The 14,891-nt window shown below is 49.8% G+C and overlaps 1 protein-coding gene across 1 annotated transcript; it reads left to right on the top strand.

Moving 5' to 3' along the window:
* Nucleotides 1–311: 311 nt before the first annotated feature.
* On the top strand, nucleotides 312–12,372 carry LOC103179731 (leucine-rich repeat-containing protein 24; the record flags this gene model as incomplete). Its single annotated transcript, XM_042331705.1, is given in 5 exon segments — nucleotides 312–440; nucleotides 443–489; nucleotides 7,709–7,987; nucleotides 10,004–10,172; nucleotides 11,351–12,372. Coding segments are annotated over 5 exon segments (1,617 nt in total), but the record flags the coding sequence as incomplete, so codon positions are not given.
* Nucleotides 12,373–14,891: the final 2,519 nt, after the last annotated feature.

Genomic DNA, 14,891 nt, shown 5'->3' on the forward strand with positions numbered 1-14,891 from the left:
GCACAGCAGTGTCCCACAAACAGTCATGGATTGAAGTGACAAATTGTTATTATTATTTAGTTTGAAGAGATTATTACCCCCGGAAAGCGATCCGCCAATCGACTAACAAGCGGATTCCTACTTACAGCTAGGTAAACAGAGGCGTGTGGAGTAAGGAAACTTGCCTAAGGTTTCGCCCTGCCCAGGCCCAGGCCCAGGCATCAAACAAGGGACCTCTCGCTTGTGAGACGAGTGCTCACTGAGTTATGGGACTACACAACACAGGGGATAAGAAGCTCCTGGAGTCCTGTATGAACCTCTCCTATGGTCTCTTATTTTGCAGGCTGCCTCCTCTAACTCGATGGACCTGGTCGCTGCTCTTGTAATCCTCAGTGTCCATGTGTTCGGGTGCTGGGGCTGCCCGGCTAGATGCCGGTGCTACAGCACGACGGTGGAATGCGGTCCCTGGGGCTGACCAGAGTGCCCGCCGACATTCCCTCGTCTACCCAGGTAATGTGGAATCTCAGGATGCCACGCACGTGTCCAGACACAGCAACTCCTAACGGGAAATTCATTTGTTCTTATTGTGTTCAAACATGTCCCGGGAATGTAAGCGCATCCCTTCCCCTGATCTCTTCCCTCCGCCCATCCCCGTCCACCCCCACTTAAACAGTTCAAGTCCTTTACTGACTACATGTGGTGCGCCATACATCATTTGCTGAAAGATCGTCCATTACCCTGTTTCACTATTCCAATGCCCTCCTCGCCACTCTCCCCAGCTCCACTACCCACGTACTACAATGGATTAAGCAGTAAGCGGGGGCTGGGGGGAGGGTTGGGTGGAAGCCAAAACATAAGGCAAGGAGAGGATGAGAGCAACGGTCAGAATACAAATAGTGGTAAAGATGACATAAATACTACAGGAAAGAAAAAGGTAATAGAAAGTTATCACAAAAACAAATCAAAACAGCGTGAGAAGAACATCGTCAGGCGTATAAGCATGTTGGGAACAGTTACCCACATAAGAGTTATGTATACAAATGCATGTAACATAAGAAATAAAACAAGTGAGTTAGAAGCACAAATTCAACTTAAACGGTACGATGTAGTAGCCATTATAGAGACCTCGTTACAAGCTGGGCAGGACTGGGAGCTAAATATTCCAAGCTATAAGATCTTTAGAAAAGACAGAGACATTGGGAAAGGAGGAGTAGCGGCATTGATAAAAGACACAGTGGAAAGGAAAGATTTCCGTAAGGGCGATCAGGTAATTAAAGAACAGCAAAGGATGTAAGATTCTACGGGGAGTTGTCTACAGACCTCCAGAGAGTTGTGATGTCGTGGGGACGTGTATAAATACAGAGATCAGGGAAGCATGTAGCAAAAGCAATGTGGTTATTATGGGAGATTTTAATTTTCACAGGCTGGGAGAAGCAGGACACCTCAGGTAGTAAAGTGAACAAATTTCTGGAATGTATTCAGGACAGTTTTTTGGAACAATATGTTTTAGAACCAACAAGGGAACAAGCCATACTGGATTTGGTGATGAGTAATGAGCCAGAACAAGTTAACAGTCTGACAGTAAGGGAACATCTTGCGTATCGTGATCATAATATGATTGAATTTGACATTGGATTTGTGAGGCAGAAGGCAGTGTCCCAAACTAGGATTTTAAATTTAAGTAAGGCAAACTTCAAAAAAACTTTGTATTCAAAAAAGTATTTGATACAATGCAGAATAAGTACATGCCCCTAAAATGCAAAAGCTCCAATTGTGCAGTTAAGCAACCATGGTGGACAAAAGACGTTAGAGACTGTATCAAGCTCAATGAAAAGGCTTACTCAAATGCAAGAAAAAGTGGGAATGCAGAGAACTGGGAGAACTACAAAAGGCAACAAAGGTATACAAAAAAAAAGTAATAAGAGGAGCAAAAAGAGTATGATAAAAAAACTTGCAAGGGATATTAAAAGCTTTTATAAATATATTAAAAGAAAGAAAATGGTCAAGGAGATTGTGGGTCCGTTAAAGACAGATGCAGGTGAGACTATAAGCGGAAAATAAGGAAATGGCTGACTTGTTAAATAAATACTTTGCTAGCGTTTTTACAGTAGAGGATGAGGACAAAATACCAGCCGTACAGGGGAACCTAAAAATAAGTCAAAGAGAGCTTGATAAAATTAATACAAATGAAACAATGGCAATGGAGAAAATGGCGTTTCGCCCACAGAATATACAGTCACTACACTTTAGAGTGTATCCTGTGAAGAACTTTGTGACGTCTTGAAGACGTGTTAAGGCACTATATCAAATGCAAGGATTATTAGTATTATTTAGTGGTGGGGCCTGATCCTGAGCTGGGAGGGGGGCTGGTGAGGAGTTGACCATAACCACGGTTGAAGAGGAAGAGGGGGAGGAGGGGGGCAAGGCAGAGGGACTGAGGGAGAGCGTTCCAAAGCTCGGGACGTAGATGCTGAAAGCGCGGCCGCCGATGGTGGAGCGGAGGGGACGAGGGACAAGCAGGAGGCCAGAGCCAGTCAAGCGGAGTCAGTGGCTGGTGGAGTCGGGATAAAGCAGGTCAGAGAGGTAGGGAGGCGCCAGAGTGTGAAGGAATTTGTAGACGAGTGAGAGGATCAAAATCACAAATCAACATAAGGAAATTTTGGAAAAGTCTTTTTTTGCAGTGGGACAAACGATTTCACTTGCTTCATGGCAGGGTGCAACTGTTTGATAGGACAACATTCATGCCTGTCATTTACCGCTCAATATTTATCTTGTTTTCTGGCTGATAGGCATTGTTTTCTTCCGTGTCTGATCAGGAAGCAGTCGGCACTCCAAATACCATTTTGTTTTTACACTAAAAAAAAGCTGATTGAAGGACATTCCTGAGTTATTCATCACGTTTCTCATTGCACAGTATCGTTGAAACAAACTTCATAGGTGTATCTATCTGCAATCAGATCATCCGTAACCCTCGAGTTTTACAATGCATAACTTCTTAAATGTATATTTTTGTTTGGGCAACGGTGGCATGAGAACACTTATTGATCAAACTGTGATAATAAACATTAAAGTAAGATATGGCCTTATAATAGTAAGTGGCATATCTATCAAAACATGCACACTTGTGTGGAATAGAGTCTACTTGTGTAGACTCACGTTCCAATCCTGTGCTCGGTGTTTGCTCATTGTTGTAAGTGCCATTGTTCGGATGAGATGTTAAACCGAGATACTGGTCTGGCTGTTCAGGTGGCTGTTAAGGATCCCCTGTTTTGATAGACAAAGAGAGAGAGAAAGAATGTCTGGGCTGATGATTGTAATGATAACAGAAGATAACTCTTTCTGGTAACAGAAGGAAGGTGAGCTGTTATGGTCTGAAGTGGCTGAAATCAATATTGAGGCCAGAGGGCTGTAGATAAGATGCTGTTCTACAACAACAACAACAAAATGACATTTATAGAGCGCCTTTCACGTCGGGAGGACGACCCAAAGCGCCGAACAGTCAGGTGTCGGGGCCCGAGCATGGGGGAGGGGTGGTGTAGGGGTGAGGGAAGGCAGAGAGGTGGGAGGGAGACCAAAGGCACAGTCGAAGGGTCTTCAGACCAGCCTTGAAGGAGGTGAGGCAAAGGGACCGTGGGAGTTCCAGAGCGTGGGGGCAGAGAGACTGAAAGCCTGGCCACTGAGGGTAGGGCGGTAGACATGGAGCAGGCCGGAACTCGATGAACGGAGAGAGCGGGCAGTTGGTAGGGAGTCAGCAGGTCAGAGAGGTAGGAAGGGGCAAGGCCATGGATGGCCTTAAAGATGAGGACAAGGATCCTGAACTCGATCCTCTGGGGATGGGGAGCCAGTGGAGTTGGGCGAGCATGGGAGTGATGGGGTCACGGAGTCTGGTGCGTGAGAGTACATGAGCTGCAGAGTTTTGGATGATCTGCAGCTTGTGAAGGGAAGAGTTGGGAAGGCCGATGAGGAGGGAGTTCCCGTAGTCGAGCCTTGATGTGACGAATGCATGGGTGAGGGTTTCGGCAGCCTGAGGGGTGAGGCAGTGGCGGAGTCTGGCAATATTGCGGAGGTGGTGGTAGGCAGTGCCAGTCATGGTGCAGATGTGGGGGAGAAAGGACAGTTCAGGGTCAAACAAGATACCCAGGTTCCTGACTGGCTCAGTGCAGCCGTGGAGGCTGAAGCTGCCAGCGCCTGAGGTGCGGAGGCGCTGGTGCAAGCCAATCAGGAGGGCCTTGGTCTTGCTGACGTTGAGTTGGAGAAAGTTGTCCCTCGTCCAGGACTTGATGTTGGACAGGCAGTCAGTCAGGACCTCAGTAGTCCTGGAGTTCAGAGTGGAGGAAGAGAGGTAGAGTTGGGTGTCATCTGCATACATGTAGAAATTTACCTTATGTCTGCGGATGATGTCACCAAGGGGGAGCATGTAGAGGGTGAAGAGGAGGGGACCATGGACAGAGCCCTGAGGAACACCGCATGAGACGGTGCGGGGCTAGAGGAGAAGATGTTTACCACGATGAAGTGGAGGCAGTGTGAAAGGTAGGACCTGAACCAGTCAAGGACAGAACCTTGAAGGTTGAGGTAGGAGGAGAGGCGGTGGAGGAGGATTGAGTAGTCCACGGTGTCAAAGGTGGCAGAGAGGTCGAGAGATTGAGGAGGCAGAAGGAGCCCTGGTCACACATGGTCAGGATGTCATTTGTGACCTTGACCAGAGCAGTTTCCATGCTGTGTTCCTCAAGTTTTCGCTGTGGATCCCCTCATATGAAATTGATCATATGTTTCAAATATATATAAACATTGCAAATATAATTTGAGATATTTACAACAACAACAACAAGATTCCATTTATTGAGCGCCTTTCACATCGGGAGGACGTCCCAAGGCGCTGTACAGTTGGGTCAGGACCCGAGCAGGGGGGGAAATGGTGAGGGGAGGGAAGGGAGGGAGCGAGGAGGGGGTAGAGACATTAATTACAGAAATTCTACTTCCTGAGATTTCTCCCCAACTGGGAATCGAACCCAGATCCTCTCGCTTGTGAGGCGAGTGCTTTTACCAATACACTACAGGACTCCACAGGAACCTGCCGGTCAGCAAATAAAGACCTATCTGTAGACAGATATTTACTTTGCAATCTTTTTTGGGCCTTTTTTCAGATTAGAAACTTCTCGAAAGCAAATCACAATTGAAAGACAGATATCCGCTGCCACACCCTGGAGTCACAGATTAATCTTATCTATGATTGACTCATTAAATCTTGCTGAATCAGCTGCCTACTGAAAAGAAAGAACTTTGTTTAGATCTGCATTGTGTAGTGATTAGTCACCATCTAAAATACCCAGACATGTATGAGATTTTCATTGGCCAACCCATTGACCCTATCACTTAACTTCTCAGTTTAAAGTATTTATGTTAAATAAATACTTTGCTACCCTTTTTACAGTAGAGGATCAGGACAAAATACCAGCTGTACAGGGGAACCTAAAAATAAGTCAAAGAGAAATGTTTAATAAAATATAAATAAAACAATGGCAATGGAGAAAATAATGGGACTCCAGATGGATGAATCTCCAGGACCTAATAGGAGAGAAAATTGCAGATGCATTTGCTATAATTTTCTAAAACTCATTAGATTCAGGAATTGTGCGCTTAGATAGGAAAATTGCAAATGTCACCCCTTTATTTAAGAAGGGAGGGAGAAACCAGGAAACTACAGACCAGTCAGTTTAATGTCAATTGTAGGGAAAATACTGGAATTCATCATCAGGGACAGAGTGACTGAACACTTGGACAGGTATGAGCTAGTCAAAGAGACTCAGCAAGGGTTTGTGAAGGGTAGGTTGTGTCTGACTAATCTCGTTGAATTTTTTGAGGTCACTAAAATGCTGGATAAAAGAGTGTCTATGAATGTCGTTTGTATGGGCTTTCAGAAGGCGTTGGATAAGGTTCCACACAACAAATTGACAAAAATGGAAGCGCATGGAGTCGGACGTAATCTTGTGACGTGGCTTGGTAATTGGTTGGAAGGCAGGAAACAGAGACTAGGGATAAAGAAAATGTTCTCTGATTGGTGACAAGTGGTGTCCCCCAGGGGTCTGTACTGGAACCCCAGCTATTCACCATAGATATATATATATATGTCTTGGATGAAGGAATAGAAAATTTTATATCCAAGTTTGCAGGCAATACTAAGCTAGGAGGCTCAGTAAATTGTCCAGATGGGAGTAGGAAGTTACAAAGGGACAGGTTAAGTGAGTGGCCAAAGCTGTGGAAGATGGGAGTTCAATGTAGTCATTCACTCTGGACCGAAAAAAGATAAACCAGAATATTTTCTTAATCGGGAGAAATTAAGAACTGTAGGCGCAGAGAGATTTGGGTGTCCATATTCACAAATCACTAAAAACTAATTTCCAGGTGCAAAAAGTAATCAAAAAGGTAAATGGAATGTTGGTCTTTATCTCGAGGGACCTGGAATACAAAGAGGAAAAAATGCTGCTTCAGGTTTATAGAGCGTTAGTCAGACCCCATCTGGAGACTGCGTTCAGTTTTGGGCACCACACCACTGGATAGATATATTGGAGGTTCACCAGAATGTTACCAGGCCTAAAAGAGTTGTTACCAGGAGAGGCTGCGTAAACTTGGATTGTATTCCCTTGAGTTTAGAAGGTTGAGGGGTGGTTTGATTGAGATATTTAAGACGTTGAAGGGATTTGATAGGGTAGATACAGAGAAGCTATTTCCTCTGGTGGGGGAATCCAAAACAAGGGCCATAGTCTTAACATTAGAACCAGGCCATTTAAGAGTGAAATCAGGAAGCAATATTTCACTCAAAGGCTGGTAGAAATCTGGAATTCTCTCCCCCAAACGGCCGTGAATGCTGGATCCACACCTTCAAGAGTGAGGTTGATAGATTTTTGGTAGGTCAGGGTATTAAGTGATATGGGGAGAAAGCGGGAAATTGGAATTGAAACAACAACTTGGATTTATATAGCGCCCTCCACGTCGGACGGCGTTTCAGAGTGCTTCACAGTAACAGAACCCGGGACCGAGCCAGGGGGAGGGGGAGGAAGGTGACCAAAGGCGCGGTCGAAAAGAAAGGTCTTCAGCAGAGAAATAATTTGTTGAGATGCAGATCAGCCATGATCTAATTATATGGCAGAACAGGTTCAAAAGGCTGAATGGCCTCCTCCTGTTCCTGATTCAGAACTCCACCACCCAGATTCTCACCCACATTAAACTCTGTACCTCCATCACACTAGTCCTCGCCAGGCTCTACTGGCTCCCTATCACAGGACAGATTGATTTAAGATCCTCTCACATCTCTACAAATCCCTTCACGCCCTGGAACATCCATACCTCTCTGATATGCTTATTCCCCACTTCACTACCCTCTGCCTGTGCTCGACTGGGGTTCTGGCCCCCTGCTTGTCCCTTGTCCCCTCTGCTCCACCATCAGCTCCACCATCAGTGGCCACGCTTTCAACCACTATGCCCTGAAACTCTCTCCCGCAATCCTTACACCATGCCCCCTCCTTCCTCTCTTTTAGATCAATACTGAAGACCTTCCTCTTTGGCCATGCTTACGGTCACCTCCTCCCTCCCCCCGGCTCGGCATCAGACTTCACCACTGTTAAGCGCTCTGAGACACTAGCCCGCGTGAAGGGCGCTATATAAATGCAAGTTGTTAATGTTGAGTTAACATTAACAACTTGAGTTAATGGATGTCCACACTTTCTCTCAGACCATATTCCTGCAAGACAACAACATTGGTCACGTCAGGCGTCTGGACTTCTTCAGTCTTCCAAAACTGCAGAACCTCTACATCCAGAACAACAGCCTGGTCACCATTGAGGCGGGGGCTCTGTCCAGCCAGCACTTCCTGGTGGAGCTGGCTCTCAATGGCAACCGGCTCCGACAGCTCAACAGCAGCATTTTTGAGGGGCTGGAGCATCTACGGGTGCTATACCTGGCGGGCAACCACATCACCCAGCTGGCGGACTACACCTTCTATGGGCTTCAGGTACACTTAGCTCCCAGCTGTTTTCACTGCTGTTACAGTTCACAGTGCCTTGGGACGTCCTCCCGACGTGAAAGGCGCTCTATAAATGGAATCTTGTTGTTGTTGTTATTCCTGACTCACTCTTTATGTAACCTGTTCTACAGCTGACCTGGGAGTGCTACACAACAAGTTGCATTTATATAGTGCCCTTCTCACAGGGTAGCGTCCCAGAGCCATTAACAGTGGCGGAGCACAATACCAAGCAGGGGGAAGGGAGCTGACCATAGACATAGTCCAAGAGGAAATACTTCAGGCGTGACTTGAAGATAGGGAAGCATGGGGCAAGGCAAAGGGATAATAATAATAATAATAATAATCCTTGCATTTGATATAGCGCTTTTCACGTCGGGAGGACGTCCCAAAGCGCTTCACAGAATAGACTGTAAAGTGAATTGACTGTATATTTGTGGGCGAACGCGGCAGCCAATTGCGCACAGCAATGTCCCACAAACAGTCGTAGATTGAAAATGACCAATTTATTATTGTTTTGTTTTGGAGGGATTATTATTAGGCTCTGTGTGGAGTAAGGAAACTTGCCCAAGGTTTCGCCCTCTGCCTGGAATTGAACTCAGATCTCTCGCTTGCAAAGCGAGAGCTCTAACCACTGAGCTACAGGACTCCTCTACAGGATAGAGAAAATGTAAAAATATTGCGAGGAAATATGTAAATATATATATAGTTGTATAAATATACTGTATGTCCATGTATAATGTGGACAAAGTAGAGGGAGGTTTATCTCTAATCTGTGCTGTAGCTGACTGTCACTGCTGCTGGACGGATGGGGAGAGGCCTTTATTCTGGTGAGAGGCCTTTTCCCTGTACCTAACCCATGCTACCGCCACCTAGGAATGTTGGACAGTGTAGAGGGAGCTTTATTCCATCTCTAACCTCCGCTGCAGCTTACCTGGATGTGCTGCTTAGGGTACTGTAAAGGAAGCTTTCCTCGGTCTTTAACACAAAGTGTAGCTGACCTGATAGTGCTGGACAGAAGTGTAGAGGGAGGTTTTCTCTGTCTCTAATCCTTGTTGTAGCTGACCTGGCAATACTAAATTGGCAATCTACAGGGACCTTTATTCTGTCTCTAACCTGTGCTGTCACTAATCTGGGTTGTTCGTGTAGTATATTGATTGGAGCACTAGCCTCACAAGCAAGAGGTCCCGGGTTTAATTCCCAGGCAGGATGAAACCTTAGGCAAGTTTCTTTACTCCACACGCCTGTTTACCTAGCAGTAAGTAGGAACCTGGTTGATAGTTAATTGGCGGATTGCTTGCCACAGGTAATAATCATGACTGTTTGTGGGACACTGCTGGGCGCAATTGACGGCTGCGTTTCACCCACAAAATATAGTCAATTCACTTTACAGTATATTGGAGTCCTGTGGCTCAGTGGTTAGAGCACTCGCTTTGCAAGCGAGAGACCTGAGTTCATTTCCAGGCAGAGGGCGAAACCTTGGGCAAGTTTCCTTACTCCACACAGAGCCTAATAATAATCCCTCCAAAACTAAAAACAATAATAAATTGGTCATTTTCAATCTACGACTGTTTGTGGGACATTGCTGTGCGCAATTGGCTGCCGCGTTTGCCCACAAATATACAGTCAATTCACTTTACAGTGTATTCTGTGAAGCGCTTTGGGACGTCCTCCCGACGTGAAAAGCACTATATCAAATGCAAGGATTATTATTATTATTATTCTGCGAAGCGCTTTGAGACATCTCAACAATGTGATAAGGTGCTACATCAAATGCAAGGATTATTATTAATACCATGGGCAGTGTTGAGGGAGCTTTATTCAGTACATAACTCATGGTGTAGTTGACCTGGGAATGCTAGATGGACAGTTTAGAGGGAGCGTTACTCAGTCTTTAATCTGTGCTGTACCTAACGATGGAAACAGTCCGGGTAAGAGTTGGGGAACTGACAGGAAATTTTTTAATATGAGAAGAAAACATGATGAAATGTGGTGAATGTTTTTCAGAGGTTACACGAGCTGCACCTGCAGGAGAATAGGCTGCAGTTCCTGGAGGAGCAAGCACTGGCTGGTCTGTCTTCACTGGCACTCCTTGACCTCAGCAACAACCACTTGCGAACTCTCAGCCAGGCAGTTATCCGCCCCCTGAGGAGTCTCCAAGTCCTCAGACTCACAGGTCAGCATGTGATAATGAGGTGCTCATCAAATCCACCCACTGCGTCACACTGAATCTCACCAACAGTCTTGTAGGGTATTGGTTAGACCATTTTCCTCGCAAGAGAGAGGACCTGGGTTCGATTCCCGGACGGCGCGAAACCTTAGGCGAGTTTCCTCACTCCACACACCTGTTTAACCAAAAATAACAACAACAACTTGCACTTATATAGTGCCCTCCACGAAGGATAGCGTCTCAGAGCGCTTAACAGTGGTGGAGTCTGATTCCAAGCCGGGAGGGGGAAGTGACCAGAAGCACGGTCAAAAAGGAGATTTCAGGCGGGACTCTCGTCTCTTATTATGTGTCTTGTAATTATTATTTTTTATTATGTGTTTGTGTCTTACCTTATTATCACTATTAACGAGAGACAAGAGACACAAATGCATAAGAAATAATATTATTAATAATGAGACACAAGACTTCCCCGTGCTTTGAGACCTCTTGACGACATGATAAGACGCTATATCAAATGCAAGGATCATTAATAATAGTAATAATCATTGTATTTGAATCGAACCCAGGTCCTCTTACTTGCCAAGCGAGTGCTCCAACCAATAGTTCCGTCCACAAAATACAATCAATTCAGCTGACAGCATATTCTGCGGAGCGCTTTTAGGCGTCCGAAGACATAACGAGCCGCTATATAATAATAACCCTTGCATTTGATATAGCACCTTATCACGTCTTCCAGAGTCTCAAAGCACTTCGCGAAATGTACTGCAGAGTGAATTGCTACATCAAACGCAAGGATTGTTATTATTATTAGCATTATTTTTATTATTAACACGCCACGGGACTCCACGGTCTTATTTCGCGGGTGGTCTCTTTCCTTCTTCTCCGCCCACAACATCCGCGGTCGCTTTGGCTTCGCCGCGCATCCCCGCCAAGCGCGGTTGGGACGCCCGGAAGGCGTGATCCGGCGCCGCGCCGCGCCACATGCCAGGATCGCCGTCCGTGTCGCTTACCAACCCCGGTGTTTGTGTCATCCGTCCCCGTTAATACCGATACCTCGTCGTTGCCTGTTAGTTATGGGACGTGTGTGGGTGTCAAGTGGTCATTAATGTCTATAGGGTCATGTCATGGGTGTTGTTATGGGGGTCCCATTGCTGTTGTGAAGGAGGTGTCTCCTGTCCCCGCAGACAACCCCTGGCGCTGTGACTGCGCTCTCTTCTGGCTGCGCCGCTGGATCGACGAGCAGAGCCACCGCAACCGCAACCGGCGGCGGCGGCGGCGGCAGCTGCTGCTGCTCCTGTTGGGCAAGAAGCAGATCGTGTGCGGGGAGCCCCCGCGCCTGGCCCGCCAGAGCCTCCTGGACGTGCCGCGCAACAGCCTGGTCTGCATCCCGCCCGCCGTGCGCCTGGAGCGGGCCGAGCTGGCCGTGCCGGCCGGGGGCGACGTGCGGGTCACCTGCCTGGCCTCGGGCTACCCGCGGCCCGTGGTCACCTGGCGCCTGGCCCCGGCCGTCAGGGCCTCCGCCCTCTCCTCCTCCGTCTCCTCGTCGTCGTCGTCCTCGCCGCCGCGGTGGGGCCACACTCCGAGCCCGAGGGCCCAGGCCTCCACGGCCACCGGAAGCGGCACCGGAAGCGGCGTGCTGTTCCTTAGCAACGTGAGCGTGACGCAGGCCGGCGCGTACGAGTGCGAGGCGGCGAACGCGGGCGGCCGGGCCGCGCGGGCCTTCCTGCTGCGGGTCCACCGCCGGCCCGGCGCGAGCTCCGGCCCCCCGGGCCCAGGCCGGACTGGAGGCCCCGGCCTGGACGTGCGCAGGGAGCCGCTCCACAAGCCCGACTTCAGCCTGGACTTCGGCGCGCTGAGCGGCGCCACCCAGACCGGCATCGCCATCGGCATCTCGCTGTTGGCGCTGATCGCGCTGCTGCTCATGGCCGTCATCTGGCGGCAGCAGCAGCAGCGGCGGTGGCGGAGGAGAGAGCGGGGCAGAGGAGGCCAAGGCCGGGAGAGGCCGGGGCCCGGGGACAAGGCCCAACACCAGGCCCCGCAGCACTACCAGAACTTCCCCTCCTACCACGACTACTCCGACGGCCCCAACACCTTCGCTCAGCTCGAGGAGCTGCGCGACGCCACGGGCCGCGAGATGTTCGTCATCGACCGCCAGCGACGCGACTTCTTCACCTACAAGGACTCGGCCCGGGCCCAGGCCCAGCCCCGGCCCCGGCCCGGGCCCAGGCCGCCCAGGCACAGGAGGCGGCCGGTCACCCGGAGCAGCCCGAGCTGAGCGACCCACTGGGGGAGGAGCAGCAGCAGCAGCAGCAGCAGCGAGGGGTGGCGTTCAAGCAGGATGTAGCTTATGAGATCCACTGCTAGAGGAGAGGGTGAGTGTGATGAAGAGTGTGAGGGTTAAGAGAGAGAGAGAGAGAGACGGGGGTGAGAGAGGAGGTGGGGGGTGAGTGAGTGAGGGGGTGCGGGGGGGGGGTGGGTGAGCGAGAAGGGGGGGAGGGAGGGGGGGGAAGGGAGAATGATAAAGGGGAGGGTGAGGGAGAGGAGGGGGTGAGAGAGAGAGATGGTGAGGGAGAGGAAGGAGAGAGAGAGAGAGGGTAAGAAAGAAGAGGGAGGTGAATGAGAAAGAGAGGGGTGGGGGGTGAGTGAGTGAGGGTGGGGGGTGAGTGAGTGAGGGGGGGGGGGGGTGAGCGAGAGGGGGTGGGAGGGAGAGTGGGGTGGCGGTGGTGAGTGTGTGTGAGAAGGGACGAGGGGTCCTTGGGAGGGGTGGATATTCCTTCCTCGGGCGCTGACTGGTCTGATGGAGGGCTTCGGTTGGTCCTGTCCGGCGGTGGTGGTGGCGGAGTGGAGGGGGGGAAGAGCACAAGAGGAGTGTGTTTCATGTGAAGATGATGGGCTTCAAGTAACCGCGATGAGACTGTCACTTTGAAACCACCCGGCGGAGGGGTGTGGCAGGGAGGGAAAGAAAGTCTCAGGGCAAAGAGAGGGTGTACTACAACAACAACAACCACAAAATTAAATTTGTATAAGCTCCTTTCACGTCGGGAGGACGTCCCAAGGCGGTGGACAGACTTACGTTTATGGACCCGAGCTGGGGGTCGGGGTGGGGGAGGGTGGAGGGCAGGGGGGCGGAAGCAGGGAGATCGAAAGCATAGTCGAAGAGGAGGGTCTTGGAGGTGGCGAGGGAGGGGGCGAGATGGAGGGACTGCGGGGTGGAATTCCAGAAGGTGAGTGCAGAGCGGTGGAAGGCCCGCCCGCCCGCCAGTAGTGGGGTGAGCAAAGCAGGGGAGGAGCCCGCTGAACGGAGGGGGCAAACAGGATGACAGGGACCCATACGCAACCTGGGCGTCAGGTTCGACCCCCAATTATCCTTCCTCCCCCACATCCGGTCCCTCACCAGCACCGACTTCTGCCACCTCCGACGCATCGCCCGTCTCCGCCAATACCTCTCCCCAAAAGCTGCTGTTACTCTGGTCCATGCCTTTGTGACCTCTCGGCTGGACTACTCCAATGCCCTCCTCGCTGATCTCCCCTCCACTACTATCCATAAAATCCAAATCATTCAAAATTCTGCCGCCCGCATTCTCACCCGCACGAAACTCCGCTCCCCGATCCCCCCAGTCCTGGCCAGACTGCACTGGCTGCCTGTCCCAGAGAGGATCGACTTCAAGATCCTCACCCTCGTATTCAAATCCCTGCACCGTCCTCAAATCCTCACTCCCTTCGTCTCGCTCTCTCCCTTCCCATTTTCAGGTCTCTGCTGAAGACCTTTCTTTTCGACCGCGCCTTTGGTCACCTTCCCCCCCCTCCCCCTGGCTCGGCCCCGGGATCCGTTACTGTGAAGCGCTCTGTGACGCCGTCCGGCGTGGAGGGCGCTATATAAATCCAAGTTGTTGTTGTTGGTGTAGGCGGTTAGGAGGTCAGAGAAGTGGGGGTGGGGGGGAGGGCAAGAACTGTGGAGGGCTTTGAAGGTGAGGACCAAGATCTTGAACTGTATCCTCTTGTGTGATGGGAAGCCAGTGGAGTTGGGCAAGGATGGGGATGATAGAGTCGCGGAGCCTAGTGTGGGAGAGGACACGGGCTGCAGAGTCCTGGATGATACGGGCGGGTGTGCAAACAAGAAACTGGCAGAGGGGGTGTAAGAAACGGACTGATTGCGTCCACGTGTCCACATAGCACCTGCGAGAGAGAGGAGGTGAGAAAGAAGACAGGGAGTATGTATGGCAAAGGGAGTGAGTGGGGTTTCTGGGAGGACTGAAGCCCCAGTGAATATTCATTCACACCTCCCGAGGGCCTGTGTGTACATGCACATGTCTTGAGCCTCTGTTGATCTATCAGTGAGAATTTCTTTGTAGCTCCGAGTTCTGTTGGATGGCTATACTCTAACTGCAGCAGGTCCATGTACGTATTTGCCCATGTGTATTAGACATTCACGGTTGCAATTAGCCTGGACACACATCTGTATAGGGGTAGTGTGCATATTTTATTCCTATATCACTGCAACTGTGTCTACAGTTAGAGGGTAACCCTTACAGTTCTGGGTCTGTGCTGTCATCTCTGACTGACTGAGCTGAACAACAACAACTTGCATTTGTATAGTGCCCCTCGTTCAGGGTAGCGCCCCAGAGCGCTTGAATGCTGGAGGTTGTATACATAAAGTAACATAGGCTCACTAGCAGTTACACACGGCTTTAACAGAAGTCACAGTGGCATTGCTGGCACGTTTAT

Source organism: Callorhinchus milii, unplaced genomic scaffold (assembly GCF_018977255.1).
Source record: "Callorhinchus milii isolate IMCB2004 unplaced genomic scaffold, IMCB_Cmil_1.0 Scaffold2, whole genome shotgun sequence".
NCBI lineage: Eukaryota > Metazoa > Chordata > Chondrichthyes > Chimaeriformes > Callorhinchidae > Callorhinchus > Callorhinchus milii.